This window comes from Penicillium crustosum (genome assembly GCF_028827405.1).
Source record: "Penicillium crustosum strain IBT 35664 chromosome Unknown utg000004l_segment0_segment0, whole genome shotgun sequence".
Classification (NCBI taxonomy): Eukaryota; Fungi; Ascomycota; class Eurotiomycetes; order Eurotiales; family Aspergillaceae; genus Penicillium; species Penicillium crustosum.
Genome location: NW_026623125.1, coordinates 3,421,786 through 3,439,672, shown reverse-complemented (window position 1 = coordinate 3,439,672; position 17,887 = coordinate 3,421,786). Strand labels below are relative to the sequence as shown.

At 47.7% G+C, this 17,887-nt stretch overlaps 6 protein-coding genes across 6 annotated transcripts; 3 read left to right on the top strand and 3 right to left on the bottom strand.

Annotated features, from left to right (window-relative positions):
* Positions 1-860: 860 nt before the first annotated feature.
* N7487_010341 (DUF3433 domain-containing protein) lies at positions 861-3,462 on the bottom strand (the record flags this gene model as incomplete). Its single annotated transcript, XM_056878071.1, has 2 exons — positions 3,351-3,462; positions 861-3,256 (listed from the first exon to the last, which is right to left on the bottom strand). The coding sequence occupies exons 1-2, from the start codon at positions 3,391-3,393 to the stop codon at positions 861-863; spliced, it is 2,439 nt and encodes an 812-aa protein (XP_056726651.1). The 5' UTR covers positions 3,394-3,462.
* A 1,827-nt stretch (positions 3,463-5,289) lies between these two features.
* N7487_010340 (uncharacterized protein) lies at positions 5,290-6,713 on the top strand (the record flags this gene model as incomplete). The annotated part of the gene is made up of 2 exons (XM_056878070.1): positions 5,290-5,480; positions 5,567-6,713. 2 exons carry the CDS (start codon positions 5,290-5,292, stop codon positions 6,711-6,713), a joined length of 1,338 nt encoding a protein of 445 aa, XP_056726650.1.
* Positions 6,714-7,070: 357 nt separating this feature from the next.
* Positions 7,071-7,567, top strand: N7487_010339 (uncharacterized protein; the record flags this gene model as incomplete). The annotated part of the gene is made up of 2 exons (XM_056878069.1): positions 7,071-7,095; positions 7,386-7,567. The coding sequence occupies 2 exons, from the start codon at positions 7,071-7,073 to the stop codon at positions 7,565-7,567; spliced, it is 207 nt and encodes a 68-aa protein (XP_056726649.1).
* An 846-nt stretch (positions 7,568-8,413) lies between these two features.
* N7487_010338 (uncharacterized protein) lies at positions 8,414-8,732 on the bottom strand (the record flags this gene model as incomplete). Its single annotated transcript, XM_056878068.1, has 2 exons — positions 8,414-8,442; positions 8,486-8,732. The coding sequence occupies 2 exons, from the start codon at positions 8,730-8,732 to the stop codon at positions 8,414-8,416; spliced, it is 276 nt and encodes a 91-aa protein (XP_056726648.1).
* A 1,996-nt stretch (positions 8,733-10,728) lies between these two features.
* On the top strand, positions 10,729-12,538 carry N7487_010337 (putative pH signal transduction protein PalI; the record flags this gene model as incomplete). The annotated part of the gene is made up of 5 exons (XM_056878067.1): positions 10,729-10,918; positions 10,969-11,640; positions 11,714-12,221; positions 12,279-12,478; positions 12,534-12,538. The coding sequence occupies 5 exons, from the start codon at positions 10,729-10,731 to the stop codon at positions 12,536-12,538; spliced, it is 1,575 nt and encodes a 524-aa protein (XP_056726647.1).
* Positions 12,539-15,973: 3,435 nt separating this feature from the next.
* N7487_010336 (uncharacterized protein) lies at positions 15,974-16,307 on the bottom strand (the record flags this gene model as incomplete). Its single annotated transcript, XM_056878066.1, has 2 exons — positions 15,974-16,194; positions 16,265-16,307. The coding sequence occupies 2 exons, from the start codon at positions 16,305-16,307 to the stop codon at positions 15,974-15,976; spliced, it is 264 nt and encodes an 87-aa protein (XP_056726646.1).
* Between the last annotated feature and the right edge of the window lie 1,580 nt (positions 16,308-17,887).

The window sequence follows — 17,887 nt, the reverse complement described above, 5'->3', positions numbered from 1 at the left end:
AAAGATCGAGGGTTGGAGGGTTGAATAGAAAGGATAATTAGGTACGTTTTTCTTCCGCGAGGGTAAAGTAACTCAAAACACAGTATCTGAGGGGTTGTCCTGCTGTTCGCGTGAAGGAAGCAAATCCGTGCGGAGGCGGAGATGATATTGCAGATCCACACGTGACCCGATACCCGCTGAGGATTTCTAATGTTGGCTGCCTTCATTGTTGACATTTAACAATTTGGAGGAAAGTGGACTTATATTTCTGTGAAACGACGGGATTGATACCAAATAGATACAATAGCTAGAAATCTCCCGTTCTGGAATGACGCAAAGCCATACGGCTACAACGCGGATGAGGCTGAATGATAATCGGTGTTTTTAGGGCTAGGTCATCCGCTGACTCGGATATCTCATTGAATAAGTCGATTGCATAGCGATTGGGATAGCATAGGGCAGATAGCCAAGTCCATGATGGAGACTCGTTAATCGTCGTGTCTTTTTTTTACAAGTTCTCACATTTTCATGCGTAGAAGTTCGAGACACCTGCTTGTCCAAGTATTGTGCAAGTATTGTACCTGAGCGACGAACTCAAAGGGAAACTGTAGATTTAGACTGATATTGAGTGAATTATCTTCTATGTATTACCAAAACATAACATGAATCAAATCGGAAGTATATAAAATGTGCAAAAACGCCGAGTATGCAACTCTCAAATAACAATAGACCAAACCGAAAATCGTTCAAAAACATTTCAAAAATCATTCTCTTATGTTCATAATTCAGCGCGCTTCGAAAAAATCGTCAATATATGCTCATGAAAATGCAAATCATAATAACATCCCAGAAGATGCTATGCAAAAAGTCGTCAAGGAAAATTATTTCATATTACCAGTGGTAATGAGCATATCAGTGCGACCAGGTCGATGGAAGCGATCGATACCAAGATGCTCCTTACCATCACGGCCGACATAGATGCCGAAACCGTACAAAGGCAGCTGACGCTCCGAGGGTGGAGCAACAATAAGACGAGTGACGAGGTCAGTCTTGCTCCTGGGCTCGCGCAGGATTTTATCGGACAGAAGAGGTGACTGATAAAGATAGCTCATCAGATCAGCCAGAGTGGTGATATCGTGTGGAAGATAGCGACGACGACCCGGCCAAATTGCCACGAAAGATATGGCATATAAGCCACAGAAACCAATCAAAGCGTAGAATGCTGGCAAAAAGGCAGCAATGCGGATTTCGTCGTGAGAGGGGAACCATAGGGCGATGAAGACACCGCCGGCGAGGATGGGGATGCCGATGGATAGAAGGCTCATGAGAGAGATGAATGCAACTTTGAAGTGGCGGTTGATGATGGCCTGGATGGTGACTTGGAATGGGTAAGAGGATGGGTAGGAGAGTAGGATGCTGCGTTCGGCAGATGCGCCGCTGGGGGATGAGAGCTCGGCATATGGTTGGAGAGCCCGGAAGTATACATCAACGGGTTGCCAGGCGAGGAAGAGGACGTTGCCGATTAATGCGGGGATGAAGCTGTATACAAAATTGGAGGCGGAGAATGCGCTTGTCGATGGGAGTGTTGGAAGTCTAGGAGGGAAGCCGCTCACGATGGCGTTGTTGATAAAGCTAACGGCAACAAAAGCGGCGAAGAGGGCAAAGACGATGATAATCCAAATAAATACTGGGATTTTGCGAAGGAACCAAGGTGACCAGCGATAACGAGCAGATGGCGAGTAGAGATGCTGTTCGTTTGGCTCATTGGGGAGTCCACCGTTGTGCTCAATATCGAAGCAGACCGTGGCGAGTCCGTTTGGTTGGTTCTCTTGGCTTTTACCCGTCTGGTGGAGAGATGGGGTGCGCACGGGAGCATCTACCTCGCCAATTCCGTAGAAGATTTCGGTCTTGCTTGAGAGTTTCCAATAGCCCAGTCGGAGGACTCGGGGATCAAGGGATTCTTGGACCGAGGGGACTGTCTCGGAATGCTCAAAGTCGTGGAGGATGTTTGATCGCTGAATGATCGAGACCAAATCTGCCAGGCTAACGGGATCCCACATCAAGCCAGACCGACCACGAAGGAAACGGACGAAAAGCATGATTAGACCTAGAGTCAAAACACCATATAATCCCACCAATGTCCAACCCACAGATTGAACCGCAGCCCATTTCCAGACACCTTCTCCGTCGATGACGTAGTACTTTGCCTGGAAAAGACAGCTGAGGAGAGGGATGGCGAAGAAGTTCGAAAGCCAAATTGTGAACAGAGAGAATCCGAACAAGGCTTCACCATGTCGGAAATGGGAGAAGTCGGGGAAAACGAAGTTTTTCGAAAGGATAGGTAAGCGATTAATTACTAGGCCTTCTTTCCGCTCTGCCGACATCATAGAAAAAGGTGCTATGCGATATACCGCAGCCTGAATGACGAATGACCAAATGATGATGGGCGCGGCAGCAATTTGTGGTAGGAACTGAAGCACAAAATACCTCGAGTCACCTTGACGAAGGTAGTTCCATAATCCGTTCTCGCCACGGGACCAAACATTGCAAAACACAATAGCCGCCATCATGGCCAGACAGCAAAATATCGTGAGTGCCAAAGCCCACGGCCGCAGAACAAGAGGCAGGTAGTCCAAGGAAGGATACAGCAAGCTTTCTTCCGGCGCATCAACAGGCATAAAGGACTCGGGGTCCACTGACATTGGCCTTTGCGGCAAAGCCTGTGGTGAAGGAGATGTATACGATGGTCTCACTGGAGGCGTGTCATGTCGAATTGGGGTGCGTGTGCGGGTGAAATAGCCGAGTCCTTCATCCCATACAAGTCTATCAGTTGGATAGTCACTTGTCGTTGTGGTGGAAATAGAGTCTGTCCTTTGGACTCCCCGAGCTCTGTCCTGGGTGAGTTGATCGATTGCAAACCGGACGTATGGTGAATCGTCCAAGCCTGGAGTTGGGGCTGGTCCCGGGTAGTCACCGGGAGATCTGTGAGAAGCCTCGTTTGATCTTGACCCGTCGGATATGGGGCTGATTTGACCCGGTCTGTCGTCTACAAACCGGACTGTGCTGGAGGTTGGTGGGCGTTGAGACTCGCGATCTTCTTGGGCAAGATTGATCTGCGACATGGCGGGTGATGGTGCATGAGAGTCTGGAGTCCTGAATCGCATGATTGTTGCTAGACTCTCAGGACTAGAAGGAGCTCGATCTGAGAATGAATAGTAGTCGTCTGATGCCGCCTCGGATTGTTGAGATTCTGTCCGGGCAAGTTGCGGCTTGCTTGCTATATAGGAGTCAGTTGACTTGAGTCTTCTGAAAGTTGTGTGATGTCTGTGATTAAGAAGCCAACGGGAATGGGAGGTCTTATATGCACGTACTGTTAACGTTGCGCAGGCTGAAGTTTCTAATCGGGTTCGTCATGCTGGCTGGTTATTGATCCCACGCGCAACTATAATCAATCTAGAAGCATTCCTCGACGCCCTTGAGATGCGAAGGGATTTTTTTGAGGACCAGCAATCGCTGCCCAGCGGGTTTTGTCTGCCATAGTGCTGGGTGACGTCTCCCAGCCACCCCAGCCACCACGTCGAGCTTTGCACTCGACAAGCCAATAGGGATGAATTAAAACAAGGATTTTTAACTCAGACAGTATTAATCTGATGAATCACAGTTAAAATGATATCGAATCAAAATTCGAGGAACAATTATGGAGATGGTTGAGTTGTTTCGCGGCCCGATCACCAGCACATCCATCGCCTAAAGCTTGGCCTTTTTGCGATCTCCCAAAGTCTCACCAGGTCTCACACCCGATCGTCTTCTGTTTCAATTGTTAATGTTTCAATTTCACATTTAATCAGAAATCATCTCCATGGTAACAATTTCAACTATAGTTCTGTATGTCTTGCCAGACTCTGGACCTACAATGTCACAATCCGGGCACTTCCTCGCATCCCCGTGCAAGTTCCACACTGGGTCCCAAGGCAATAATTGGCAACAATTGCTACCCTAGATGACTGTTGTACGCAATAAAAAAGCAGGGCGTGTCCCAAAAATTGTCAATGGTCCCAATTCAACGATGCAGTGTGGTGTTGCAATTGTTTTTCTCCCTTGCTGGTATCAGTGGCTGGAACTAGGGCTTCGCGGGCCGAACACCACATGAAAACATAAGGCTGTATCCAGGGGAGCATGAAACAGATGATCGAGTTCAATTTTACTTTATTAGACATTGTTTGGGATACTCCTATATATCATGATTAAATATTTCTAGTTTCTAACTCGGTTGCCATGCATAAAGAAATTGACAGACGCTGACAGATAGCATCCGCTATGAATGATCGTTCCAAGGGATTTAGGAGTTGAGACACACAGAGACTATGCACCATGGGTAATTATTCCATTTCTTATCAGGCGCTGAATTTGAAAGTTGGCTGGCTCTACAACAATCACATGTGCTTCCCCGGTTCAGTTTGAAGCTTGCCATATACCACTTGGGAACGTTGGCGTTGGCGTATAGGGTCTAGGTCTATCAGCTACACTGGGTGGTCTTGTTAAGCTCCTTGGGTGATCGAAATTTTCGGCATGTCGTGGGGATTCACCAATTACTTGCACCAAGTCGTCGTCGTAGCTGGATACTTGGGGACTGACGCACTAGGCAGAAAGACATGGCTCTGCTGCAGTTTCGGATATTCTTGCTCATCGTGATCCAAAAATATTCCCCGAACACTATCAGGCCCACTGCTTTTGCCTCTGACCTTCAAAACGATCCCAGGTCTATATTGAAAGGTAAGTGGCCTCCTTTCTACCAGATTACAGGTACCAACAGATTTTAATAGCTTGAATACATGAACGAAGGGCTTCAGCAAGACTATAGAGGAAATTTATTCAACGAAGCCAGTTGAGGAGTAGCCTAAGAAAATCCGCTTTCGCCTCTATTGATCTCTAACTCAACATTCCGATAACCAAATATTCAGCAAGAAATTTCTAACCTACCCCGCATTTTAAGTGGTTTGACCCTCAAAAGGATTTGTCTAAAAGGTCTGACAGTCTCTGCTCGATACCCCTAGCCGAATCAGCTTTAAATCGGGCTTCTCCGCAGCCAATTCCCCTCTAAGCTCTCGACCAACAACCCCTGAGCTTAAGTTGATTGATCCAAAAGTCCTTAACCACATGAAGCATTCAATAGAGGCAGGATTTTAAGCCGGTCGCACATCGTGCATATTGCTCCTAGGACAGACCATTTGCATCCTGAACCCTGACATACCGAATGAGGATCTGATATTCATATGCAGTCGTCATCATTTACCTATCAGAGAGTTCGCCATGAGCGCTATGGAATTCCTCGCTGACGTTGAAGGCGGCGTGGTGCCGGTGGACTGCCACAAGAAAGTGCTGCAGATAGCATTCATCTATATGGATGAGGGGCTATGGCTCGAGAACGGCGTCTTTGAGGTCGTCGAGAAGCTGCACGCACGTGGATGGTCGTTCGGCGAGGGCAAGTTGAGGTTCAATCGGTAAGTTGCAAGACTAGGATTCCCTGGTACTATGATTCCCCGGTGAATAGCACTGTACTATAAGTACAAAGCCTAATAAATCACAGCACCCTGGATATATTCTACCTCACCCAGCTTGCAGCGGCCATTTACCGCTCCACCGACCAACTTGAGGGCGACTTCCCCTCTCCTGATGATTTCCAGTCCTTCTACACCACGCACCACGCACTCCTCCACTCCTCCGTATGGCGTTCTTATTACTCTACTACATTCCTTACCCAGCGCACCACAGCGCGCTTCTACCGCCTGCCTGACCTCCAAGACCTACCTGACTCTGACTCACCATTGGGACTGCCGCGCCAGCGACCCACTGCATTCGCTACTAAACTACCCCGCTGGGCCTACAGTGTCGCGCGCACGCATCGTAGGCAGCCCACCCTCCCGCTCGCGACTCTCACTGGGTTAGCTATTAGCACGCTCGAGACGACTATCACGCGCCTGCGTATGGCTCACACTAGCGTGTTACCCTACTCGGAGACGCAAGCGCGCTTCTGGCTTGATTACATGGGGCTCGGTTCCCCTGGCCGATCTGGCTCATCCAAGGCAGTTTCCCGAGAAGCGTTGGAGCCGAACATGTTCGGCATACTGGTCGCGCAGGGGGCGTATGATATGTACGCCTGGGAAGCAAAGTACTCGGCGCAGCTGTGGGAGGCGAGTGCGGCGATGAGGGGGGTTGCTAAGCCGGATATGGATGGCGTCTGGAAGAGTGAGGTCATGTGGTGCGGGTTGCCAGATGGTGGGGTGGGGCCGCAGGCATGGTGTAGAGGATGGGAGGCAGAGGTTGGTAGTGAGGAGGAGGTCGAGTTTTTGTCTGCTGTTGCAGTGGAGGAGACAGTGGGGGTGAAGGCAGACGTGGGCGAGTTGGACTTTATAGTGCGCTCGCACATGTTGCTTGGGGTGATGCGGGCTGCAGTTGAGCGAGGACGTGAGAGAGATGGTTTTCTGGATGAACTAGCGAGAGGTATGACGGGGATAGGTAAGATTGAGGAAGGGAGGATAAGGAGATGGCTGAGAGAAGTCTTGGGGGTCGTGGAGCCATATGTGAAGACATGGGAGGGTGTGTGGCCTACTATAGAGGTGGAGAGGAGGGAGGTGTTACGGCGGATCTTGGTGGAGAATGGGCAGCTCTTTGCAAGATGGAAGCTTTCACCGGGTTTGAAGGAGTTCAGTTTTGCGTTAGGTCCGATGGAGTAGGAGTGGTAGACATGCGACTATTCAGACATTCAAATCAAAGGAGGAGTATACTAGACGAAGGCATATATATGCATAACCCGCATCAGTACACTGGTTTAATACCATGAACTATATGGGCTTTTGCAGTGCGTGAACAGTGCTTGTCATAACTTCCATTTGCCTCCCGTTTGCCTGTTTCTCTTTGGCTGCCCTCTCTTTGAAATCGGTTCATTTGCGTCCATAAAGCTATATAATTAGTTTCATGATAGCAGGTTCTTTCTACCTTCAACATCCTCTCCACGCAGTAAACCAATATAGCCACCCGGAGGCAGCAGGAGAATGGATAAAAATTATATATAGTTCTATTTGCTATTCATTATGTCAATCCCTGAGCCTACATATGGTATATGACCAATTACAGGACGGAGTATGTGTTGAACATACAGGGTATGAATACTTGTTAGTTTGCAGACTGAGCCTTACTTCGGATGCTTTTACAGGGTGCATAAAGCCTGAATTACTAGTTGCAATACTTAATGGTTCCTCTTCTGCTTTCTACTGACCGTAGCATTCACTACAACAGAAGGTACGTGAGAATACAAGTCCTTCTAAACTGGGCACAGCTAATGACGATTGCCAGTATTCAAGTGATGGTTTGGAACCAAGACCGAGGTTTTCCCCACACCCATCTAGCACGAACGTCCATTAGCTTGATGGGGAGACGTCAGATGGTGCCTTGGCATAGCGCTGACAATATTCCGCTCGCGCTGGGTCAAGTACACCGCGCAATTTGCCCTTATGATGCAAAACTGGCCAGCCAATGGCAGAACTCCGACGTTGACACAAATGACAGCCAGCCAGAGGATACATCATAGAGCGTGGAACCAAATCCTTGGAATATTGGTGTGTATTTTTAGTTCTCACTGCTTTTTTGACTTTATATACTACGGTACTAACAGCAACTTGTCATAGTACCCTCTCGCTGGCCAAGTGGGCCAGCCAGTCTCCTCTTTTACAGCCCGTTATCTGATCTGACCTACTATGCCCGGCAGGTTATACGGTCGTATAATGGGCCGCAGCGCGCATCGGTGGCTTGGTGGATTTGACAGCGGAGCTGCAATTTCAGTAGCAGCCTGGGCCTTTGGACTGCCATGATACAACTCATGAGTTAATGCTGAATTGTATACGCGAGGGTCTTCTTACGTTGCCTATGACTGCCCCTGCGCCACAGAGGTTGGTACGGCAATGCTTTCCCCAAACGCCTGCTTGATACGCCCCCTTCCGCTACTGGCTTGCCTGGAAAAATCACGCACGCCTAGCGTGAATGGTTTCAGTCGACGAGTTGAGGTAGTGTACAAAATTTTGAGATGTTTGTCTGACCTCCCTTTATGCTTAGCAAAATTATAGAGAATATGTATGAGTGTGTAGCGCTAAATTTTCTGTATATGAATATACACGTAGTTCACAGATGCGGCCGATCCTCAGCTTTATAAAAAGTCTCTCATTTCCTTCCTGAGTCCACTGCAAAAGCATTCACAGAAGTCCCGGGGAGATGTGGAAATTACCATTTTCCCCCTTCACTGTATTGTTGCTACAAGTAGGTTATAGGTAGCTATTTGCTTTGCTACGCTCTGAAACTGGATTTGACATCAATCTATGTTTCTATTATGCATGGATAAGCTTTGTGCGAAATCCCGACGCCATTCAACGTGATCTTATTGTTATTTCTCGCCCATTATGGGAAAGTACTCTGTTCGTACATGTTACGTCAGTAACACGCAAATATAGCAGACTTGAGAGTTGATAAAGACCCAGGAAAGGGAAGCAGGACTTGCGCATATTGCCAGCACCTCCAATTCCGAATCGAACATAGCGCTCTTGAAGACCAGATGTCAAGTGGGTATCCCGGACCCCACTGACCTGAGGGCTCTCCAATGACTGCATCGGAGTTACTCTGTCAAAGTTCTCCAACGGCTGCCCCTCCTCATCCTCGGATTTCTGCCGTTTCGGCCAACTGAAAAATTTCCATAGACAGCGCATGTTGTTTTGCAAATAGAGTAAATGAGCAACTGTGGAACAAGTTCATCAAATCAGTCCTCTTGCACTTGATATCTTGATAGGTTAAACTTACCCTTGGGTCAAGTGCGAACAAGCTCAAGCGACCTTTGCATAACCCTGTCACATTCGGGAATGGGAGTTAGTTATAGGACTAGCTAGAAGGTCCCTTGCCGTGATTCACACGCTGGGTTACACAAACACTGTACGACCCATGAAGCTCCAATTTCCCCGAAACACTCAGAATGACTACCGTTCATATTGAGATAGGAAGATAGAAAAACTTACAAGCTATCAGTATACTATAAAATTTAGTCAACCTTTGGAGATAGATCAATCACACATTTGGAATTTGGGTAAAGTGTCCATAGCTATTGCCGATAAGGACATGCACCAGGTCCAAGAATTGCAACTCTACCACGACGTGTAACAGCATGTCCCCGTGGTTTTTGCATATTTTATCAAAGTCCCAAGAAATCAATATGAACGAAGATTTGTTGCGTCAACAAGAGGCCTGGATGGCTTCCATTCTATATCCCCAGAGCCAGTCTTGAATGCTAACTTTGATAGGCATAGATTTCATTCTACTAAGCAGTTCCTCAGGGGTCAAATCATATAGTGATGTGTCAGGACTGTAAGCGGTCACACAACTGACACAATAGTGAAACCCCGCCTGGAAGCGATTGGTCCATGAGATCACAAGTTTAAGCTTATTGACTTGAAGATATCGACTGCGTTCGAGGGGAGCTTGTGCAGTAACCTGCACCAACAGAAGAACATCAACTGGCCATAGCCAAAGGCGATTAACTTTAATCTGGTCTCTAACAAATGGAACGAACTTTGACAATCAGGCTAGAGCTTCGAGGTGGAGACGGCCTGTTTCATATTAAAATGTGGGACTGTGGGCCTCCAACGGCGTTAGAGTCCGGCCCAAGCGTTTCCTGGGGCCAATTTCCCAACTGAAAGTAGAAAGTGCTGTGCCTCATTAGTGGATCGCGAGATTGCGAGTTCTGTTTGAAGGGTGTGCTCATTGATGGATCGTGACATATGGCGTATGGATGTCATATGGAAACATTTCAAAACGCGGATTTCGTTTCACCACGAATAAGATGAGGCTTCTGAAACCATGCGCATATCTTGGCTGTTTGAAAACCTTAGCCCGAAAGGAGAATGAGCTTCACAGTCATTTAGAAGGAAAATCAGGACCCAATCGAACACGGCAGAGAAAAAGTCTTGTTTCCCATATAAGAAACAAGGATTCAAGAAGTTGGTAAATTAGCCAGCAGGCATAGCCAATGATTATGGGTACCAACGATGCTTGAAATTGTCCAAGCCGCCCACGAGTACTCCGACGCCCGGGCTTGGCAACCTGTCCCGATGCGGCACTTCAACCGGACAGAGCGAATTAGAAGTCAGAACAGCTCTGCGCCATCAACCCCGACATTCCAGGGAGGGAACCGTGCAGGCAGACATCTTGTTTAGCCTCACATCGGACTTTCAAGGGGGATTGAAAGAGAAGATCTAGAGACGATAGACAGCTTCATATCATAGGGAAATGACCTAGTAATGTAGATGTGTACAGAGTCAGACGTAGAAATAGAGTGGGATCATCTGACTGCTGCCTGAGGCTAGACATCCAAACCTCCTCTGTCCTCTCTCCACAGACTCTCCCCCCAATGGCTTATCTGCACTCTTGTCATTCCTTTATTCCTTTAGTCTTTTGATTCTTTAAATTTCCTTTGGTTCCTACCTTCTTGGCTTTCCCCCTCATTTGCTTCTTTTTTCCTTCTACTTCTTTGCCTTGAAAGCTTTTGTTTCGATCTCGGGTTCAGATGTCCCCTGCCAATGCGGTGCTAAACCCTCAACTCTTGCGTCGCGTGTGCCATTAGGCCATTAAAATAATCGCTTATTTTGTTTATATCTGATTTCTTCTTTGGCCTGGAAGTAAACACAAAGTTGACCTCCAGGGTCTCCCCTCATCATGTTGCTCAAGCCTGCGACACCCCTCACCATCTTGCTGCTGATCGCATTTGCGCTTTTGCTACTCTCATGTCTTTCCACTCCTATTGTTAAGGGGATTCCTCTAGCAACTTTCAAAGATGTCGATTATGGTGTCTTTGGATATTGCAAGGGTAACACCTGCACCAATATCCATGTGGGATACACGAGCAGTAAGTCTCTCCCTTACGTTTCTGCCTGCGCTCCGCTAAATTTCATGCAGATGATATAAGTAGCACCGGCGATGATTTTAATCTCCCTTCCGGTACTCGAAAGTCACTATCCGCGATCCTCATCATCCACCCAGTCGCTGCCTTCCTGACCCTCATCTGCCTCTGCCTGGCGATCGCGGCCCACTTCCATGCGCCCTCCCACTCGCCGCGCTTCCTGTTGGCGCTTCTTATCTTGTTGTTGCCAACCCTCCTCGTGACTCTCCTCGCATTCCTTGTCGATATCTTGCTCTTTGTGCCACATTTAGGATGGGGTGGTTGGATTGTGCTGGTCGCGACCATCATCCTCACGTCTTGCGGAGTCGTCACCTGCGCTATGCGCCGAACCCTTGTCAGCAGGAAGGCAAGGAAGCGCCGGATCGCGGAAAATGCCGAGATGAGTGGAGAGAACTATTACAACCGACAGAATGGTACTGCGGCTGTGGCTGCAGCTCCTGTTCCGGCCCCTGTCGAGCCCAAGGAAGCCTTTGTGTCGAACTCTCTCAACTCCGATTCGGGCCCAACGTTCGCATCCTTCCACACAGATACACGTGACAGTGATGACGATCGCACACCCCTCAACTCGCGGACACCAATGAGCGATATCCCAGCACCCCCGGACCATCGCGGTGCCCCCTATGGCGCTGCGCAAGATGAATTTGCCAACATCCCGCCTCAGGGACCGGGTCCGTACGGTGCTGGTCCAGTGTCACGGAATCCCTCCGATCCGCGCATTCGTCCCCAATATTCCGACGGTAGTATGGGCTCTCGAAGAGGAGGAGCGCCACCTGGCTTCAACGGACGCGGGCGGGGTGGATATCCCCCCCCGTGGTGGACGCGGAGGACCTTACATGGGACCTCCTCGCGGTCCTTCCCCCGGCTCCCGGGGTGGATACATGGGGCCAATGCCAGGTCGTGGAGGTCGCGGTGGAATGGTGCCGCCGCGAGGACCCCAAATCGGCTATGGACCCAGTTCAGGCGGCCCCAACCGCGGTTTGGACGCATACGGTCGATCTGTGTCGCCTCCCACCGACGACCCTTATAACTATGGACCGCCGGGTCAGATGCGCCAGCCATCTCCCGGGCCCATCGGCATGGCCGTGTCACCGGAGACGGTAGGTCAAGCCATTGAGATGACTCCGCAACATCGGCCGCAGTACGATATGCATGAGTCCATTCAGCCAATGAGCAGCGTACCACAGACGCTGTCAGCTGAGATCAACAGCCCCGTCCCTGAAAGCCCGACAAGCATGTACAGTCGACCTGGGTATGTCAAACGTTACAAACAACATCACTAAAATAACCACTAACCTTCCATCTTTAGCTCTTACGTTCCCCCTCGCTCGGGCTGGAGTGCAAATGATCCTCGTACATCCCCGCGTCCGCCGGGGCAATCTCAGCAACCTAACAACGCCGGATCCAACTACTATGAAGACGTGGATCCCCGCTTCGCTCGTCGACCATCACCCCCCAATGACTCTGCTATCCCATCCTCTCTAACGCCTGGAGCTGGAGGAGGTCACTGTACGTAATCTCACATACCACACGCGTTGGCGGGGCCTTACTGACTTTCTCCCAGTTTAATGAAATCTCCTGGCTTCCAAGCGTCAATGACGCTTGACACGATTCTTCCACCTTTTCTACGCTTTGCGATACCCTTTATTTTTCTTCACTTCTCTTGCTAAATTTCGATGAGTTCTTTTCTCCTCAATTCCATGGGACACTAGGTCCTTTTGAGGAATGGAGTTACGGGGGTTTTTTTCTTCTTCTTTACATTCCTCTACAAACGCTCTCTCTTGGGACGATCCCTTAACGTTTCATCTTGTCCTCAAAGTATCCGCTACGAAATAATGGCGTGAAAATGAGAGGTCCCTTTTTTCCCGCTGCTGAATTGTACCCCGCCTGAACTCTGATGTATAGCCGCAGGCGTATACAATGTACAGAAACCGATCTTTGAGATCTCTGGCTTTATGTGATATCAAAAGCACTGGACAATGCTTCTGATTTGATCACCCTTTTACTTTCTACTATGTACTTTCTTCCACTGAGTGGACTGTGAATTTTTATTTTACCCAATTCCACATACATTTCTGTTCTCCGGGTATATCTGGCCTTGACGAATATATATAACAAATGATAAACTTCTCTCTGACTTCTGTATATAGTTATGTGTTGAAACTCCAGCCCTGTGAAGTGCCGTCGATCGGACCTTCGATCTTCACTGCTGATCATGGCAGCCATGCCACTCTTGTCGCTAAAACACCGGCTTGGGTTACCATTCAGTGCGCCATCAAGACTGGCTTTTCCTCGACTTATTTCTCGTGCCATATGGGTCAAATTCCCGTGTATTTCGATAATAGGATTCCATCGGTCGGGCCGAAGACTGAGGTTGAATGCTGCTCGAGGTACTAACTGAAGTTCTTCAATGGGAGTTCAGGCAGGCTAGTCGGTATTATAGTTTGTCTGAGGGGAGAAGGGGACCTAATCATAGTCAGTTGTGTGAGCAAATCTAGCATTTGCCCTTTTCATGCTGATTATTTAACTCGACTATAACATTTATATTACATGAAGCCAAATCGGTCCTGGGATGCCGGAGGCCACCTATGATGGACAATAATTGGTTGCCAGATCTATTCTGGATACCCTACCAAGTACCTTTGATCACTTGCAATATGCACTCATGGAACCGTTTCTCTTTGCATTTTATCAGCAGAGCTCTAAGGTTGGTCTTTTATATTGGGCCGAAGCGGATATCGATTTGGCTCCAGATTCTGTCTCTCATTTCGAGCTAGCACAATAATACTGTTAGAGCGGGCTATTTCGAAGTGCATGGTGGAAATGCAGTCCTTGATTGAGTAGAGAGTTGTAGAAGTTAAGTTGAGAGCTATGAGGCCTACAGATACTTAAGTCGATGGTTACTTCCCCTTAGGAGTGCCAATCATGTCACATTATAAATAGCCATTTTCATTTCAACTTGTCCAACTTCTTTTATAATCTCATTGCTTGCCTCCTGCTATCTAGAACCCACAACCAACAAGGTATGACCTCTTAGCCCATGATCAAGATTTGGGACGAGACAGTGATCTAACTACGACTCTGCTTAAAATTACAGATTCAACGTCATCATTATCTCTCAAAGTCACAGAGAGCACTATTAAGCAGCTACATTAGCTACGTCTTCATCAAAAGTGAGATTCAACCAATTCCTGACGCCCCGAAAACAGATCTAACAAGTATAAAGTGGCTGAGACTCGACCCATTCCCACCCCCAACAACGAGCAGCTCGAGGAGCTAACCAACCTTACAAATCGTGCACGTGAGCGAGCTCGGAAGCGCCAGCGCATACATGATGAGATCCAGGAAATTATGGATGAGAAGGAAGCTATGATAGCCACCAATCCATATTTGTCCTATACCCATCGAGACCAGTTGGCGAACATGGACAGGGAATTGGCGTCTTGTGACCAAAAGTTGAACAATTTGAAGGCCCAAGAGAAAAGGGATGCCGCTAAAGAGCGGGAACTATGGAGGCACGTCTGTTGAGGATGCCCAGAAGGTAGAACAGATATTGCCTATTTCACCGCCAGTGATGGGTAGTGCTTGCATTCTATTTCCAGATCTATCGGAATATCTTTCCAAGAATGCGTTTAAAATAATGAAACGCATTTCTAGATTTATGGATTCATTGAAGTTTGGAGTTTGTCTCTTGTTAGTAGATAGAGGTCTCTCATTAAGAAGTGAGAATGAAGTGAACATCAGCCAATAAATAAAGTGAATGTCAATCAACACGATGCCGTATCACTTCGTCCACGGTCAAACCATAGTCCTCATCGTGTTCTACCGCCAGTATCCCCGCCGTCAAGGCTCGCAAGGCCTGCTCCAGGGACCATATGACGTTGCTAGCATGGAAGTTGTGGAGTATCAATACATCGCTGCGGTATCACTTTCCTTTGTTTTTATAAACCCGGGTTTGTGTGAGGGTTCTCGCTGGCCGTCATTTAGGGATAGAATCCACCGAATGCTCCACTCTCAAGCCTTGTTGGCTTCGTGTTTAAGAGGTGCTTGAAAACTGAGATATGAAGTTAAGGTTATGCCAAGCAATAACCTGGGGTAGTGCAATAGTCAAGAGCAATGACAAACTTGCAAGGTTGTTCTCAACGAAGCACAGGCCTGGGTTCGATCCCCCTTGGAACCAAAGTTCGCGGTCTGATGGTCGCCTTGGCGATTTACTGCTGGGAATCACCTCTTCCTTTTTTTATTTTATGTAGTTGAAATACAAGTCCTAGGTGGTGTAGATTTTGACAGGAACTTCCCCTCAAGAGTACAAATGCCATTTCATTACATCCATGGATATTAATATGATTTTTACCCCGAGAAATTCCTATAAAACATGTTAACCTAAACTATCGTGGACTATTATCAAGTGAAAAAGCGTAGGTGGCTTAATGTTGACACTCTTTTAATGGTATTGCTGTACCAAGCTAGTAGTACAGACTTCCCAGCTCTCTTGACTTAGAATAATCACTGCATCCCCTCTAGGAGGCCAAGACCTGCACCCTCTTCCGGCTGGAGAACGACCACGGCAGCAACGAGAGACTGCATCCTTCGCTCGTAAAGCCAGAGCACGTAAATATCAGGAGGTTGGCCATCACAGAGGTATTGCTTCATCATCACTTGAACCGTTTGCATGATGTTACATGCTTCGTGGAGGATTATGAAGCGAGCGTGTTCTCGTGCATGTCTATGAGGTCGCAATTCATTCCTAGCGGCAGCCACTTTTCCTTTGTCAGCCATAAGTTCAAATCCCAGTTTGAAACAAAGTAGCAAGAGTGAGGGATGTATCTCAATGATGCTTGAAGTGTATGATATGCTGTGTTCGGCTATTTTCAAGGGAGTCCGGATTCTGAGATCCAAAGAATAACGGGTTTATGTTAGTAGAGTAACTGGCTATATCCTCTAAGATCTTGATCTTCTGCCAGAAAGCCCAGCAAGTGATGAAAGACACACTGTATCCTTTGCTCAAGTCCCAACTGAATGTGGAGAGGAGGAAAGGGTATCGGCAGAGGGTGCCACACCGCCGTTCCGAGATGAGTCGGTGGTGATGTCGATTGCCTCGATGCTTTTGGAGGCTTCTCGTCGTAGCTGTTGTCTAGCGTGGGCTCGGCTTCTAGCCGCCTCGCGCAGGTGGGTTAGGAGTTCGAGCTTCTGGTGATTTGGGGCTCGGATGGGCTGGCTGCTCACTTTGTGTTTGTTAGCTTTGTATTTGACACCCGGCTGAGACACGACACTGATGAGAGGGTTGAATCTCACCTGTGGTGACGTATTTTGGATAATATGTTCGCTTTTTTGTCATTAACGTAGTGCGATAAAGTGGACGGGCGCGCCTCTATCAAGGAACTAGTGTTAGTTGAGTCTCAGTTAGAGGTAGGAGAAATTTTACTTTTCTTATGTGCCGTCTTGAGGTCGGACAGGAATATGGGAATATGGCATGTAGAGAAGGAGAAGAGAAGGAATGAGAAGATTGACGGAGCGGGGATTTTATGTGCTGCTTGCGACGACGATACTGACTCGCGAGGAAGGAGCCAGAGGGACTGTCACCCTGACTAGATACTCATTCATACAATCGCGACAAACACCAGGTCTTGAAACTAAACTGATATCACAGTAATATTTACTATAGTGCCGTTGAAGGGCTACGTGAATGAAAAGCAAGAGAAAAGTGAGATTTTATGATCCAGTCCATCAACATATGACTTTGTTCTTACTTTTCATTGAGATCGGTCCTCATTAGCCTTAAAAATTATCATTTTCCTAAAAGTAATACCTCAGGCCATACACATGTACCATCATAGCTGGTGAGATAAAGGTGATAAAATGGTGAGAATTGGTTGCACTTTGTTGCTTAGGCAGTTCTCTCCTTAAAATATCAGTTGCACCTTCCTCGTGAAAACGCACTTCCTATCGTAGTTGCTGGATAATTTCTATTCCAGATACTCCCCACACTTCTTCCCTTCTTATTTCTCTTTCTTCTTCCACGATCCCGCGAATTCTTGTCCCACAACCTAAAATTCAAGGTACCATTTGGTGGGCAGTACGGTAGATCAATATCACAGCAACTAACATACATTAATTCATTTATAGTCCGAGATTCCTTCTTCTTATCCGATACACACAGCTTTACCAAAGTATTCCAGCGCACAGAATCATGGGCAGACCTGTGCAAATGCCAGACACTGCTGTCCCGTGATTGGGCAAGACGAATCCAGTCAGCCAGGAATCGGTGCTACAAATCGGCAATGATTTTATGGCCGTTGCGTGCCGAGTTCGAGTATCTGGCCGATTTCTTCTTGAAATGTGTTTTGAGCCCCGCTGTCAGGCCCGATGGGATATTCAACATCCCAGGATTCCGCGGATCCAAACGCATAATAAATACCTACCCACTCCACATGGTCCTGTTCGATATGTGCATTATAATTGAGAGAACTCGGGCCCATCGTATGAGCTTCCCGGACACACCCGATGGCGTCTCAGCTCACAGTTCCAGAATCTGCCTGATAAGAACCCACGTTCGCGCCATCATACGTGATACTGTCTGTATTGCAAGTGCATCATGGGTAGGGGTGTACCGTCTCGCAAATATCCACACCAAGTATGAAGGAAGTCAAATCTGGCACTATGTAGGTGGTGGGTACTTAAGACAGAGAATCCAACAATTCTGCGTGACACCTGATAATATATCCATACGCAACTGTTTAGCGGGATTACCACAAACATTGAAAATCAAAATGAGACCCTTCAAGGTATTCGAGACAAAACGTAGTGCGGATTTCAATAGGAAAGATGCCAGGTGAAAACGATTTCTTCTTGACATCAATGTAAGAAGCGACTCTCCAAATCCCCTATGTGAGCGATGAATACACGTCATTAGGTAGT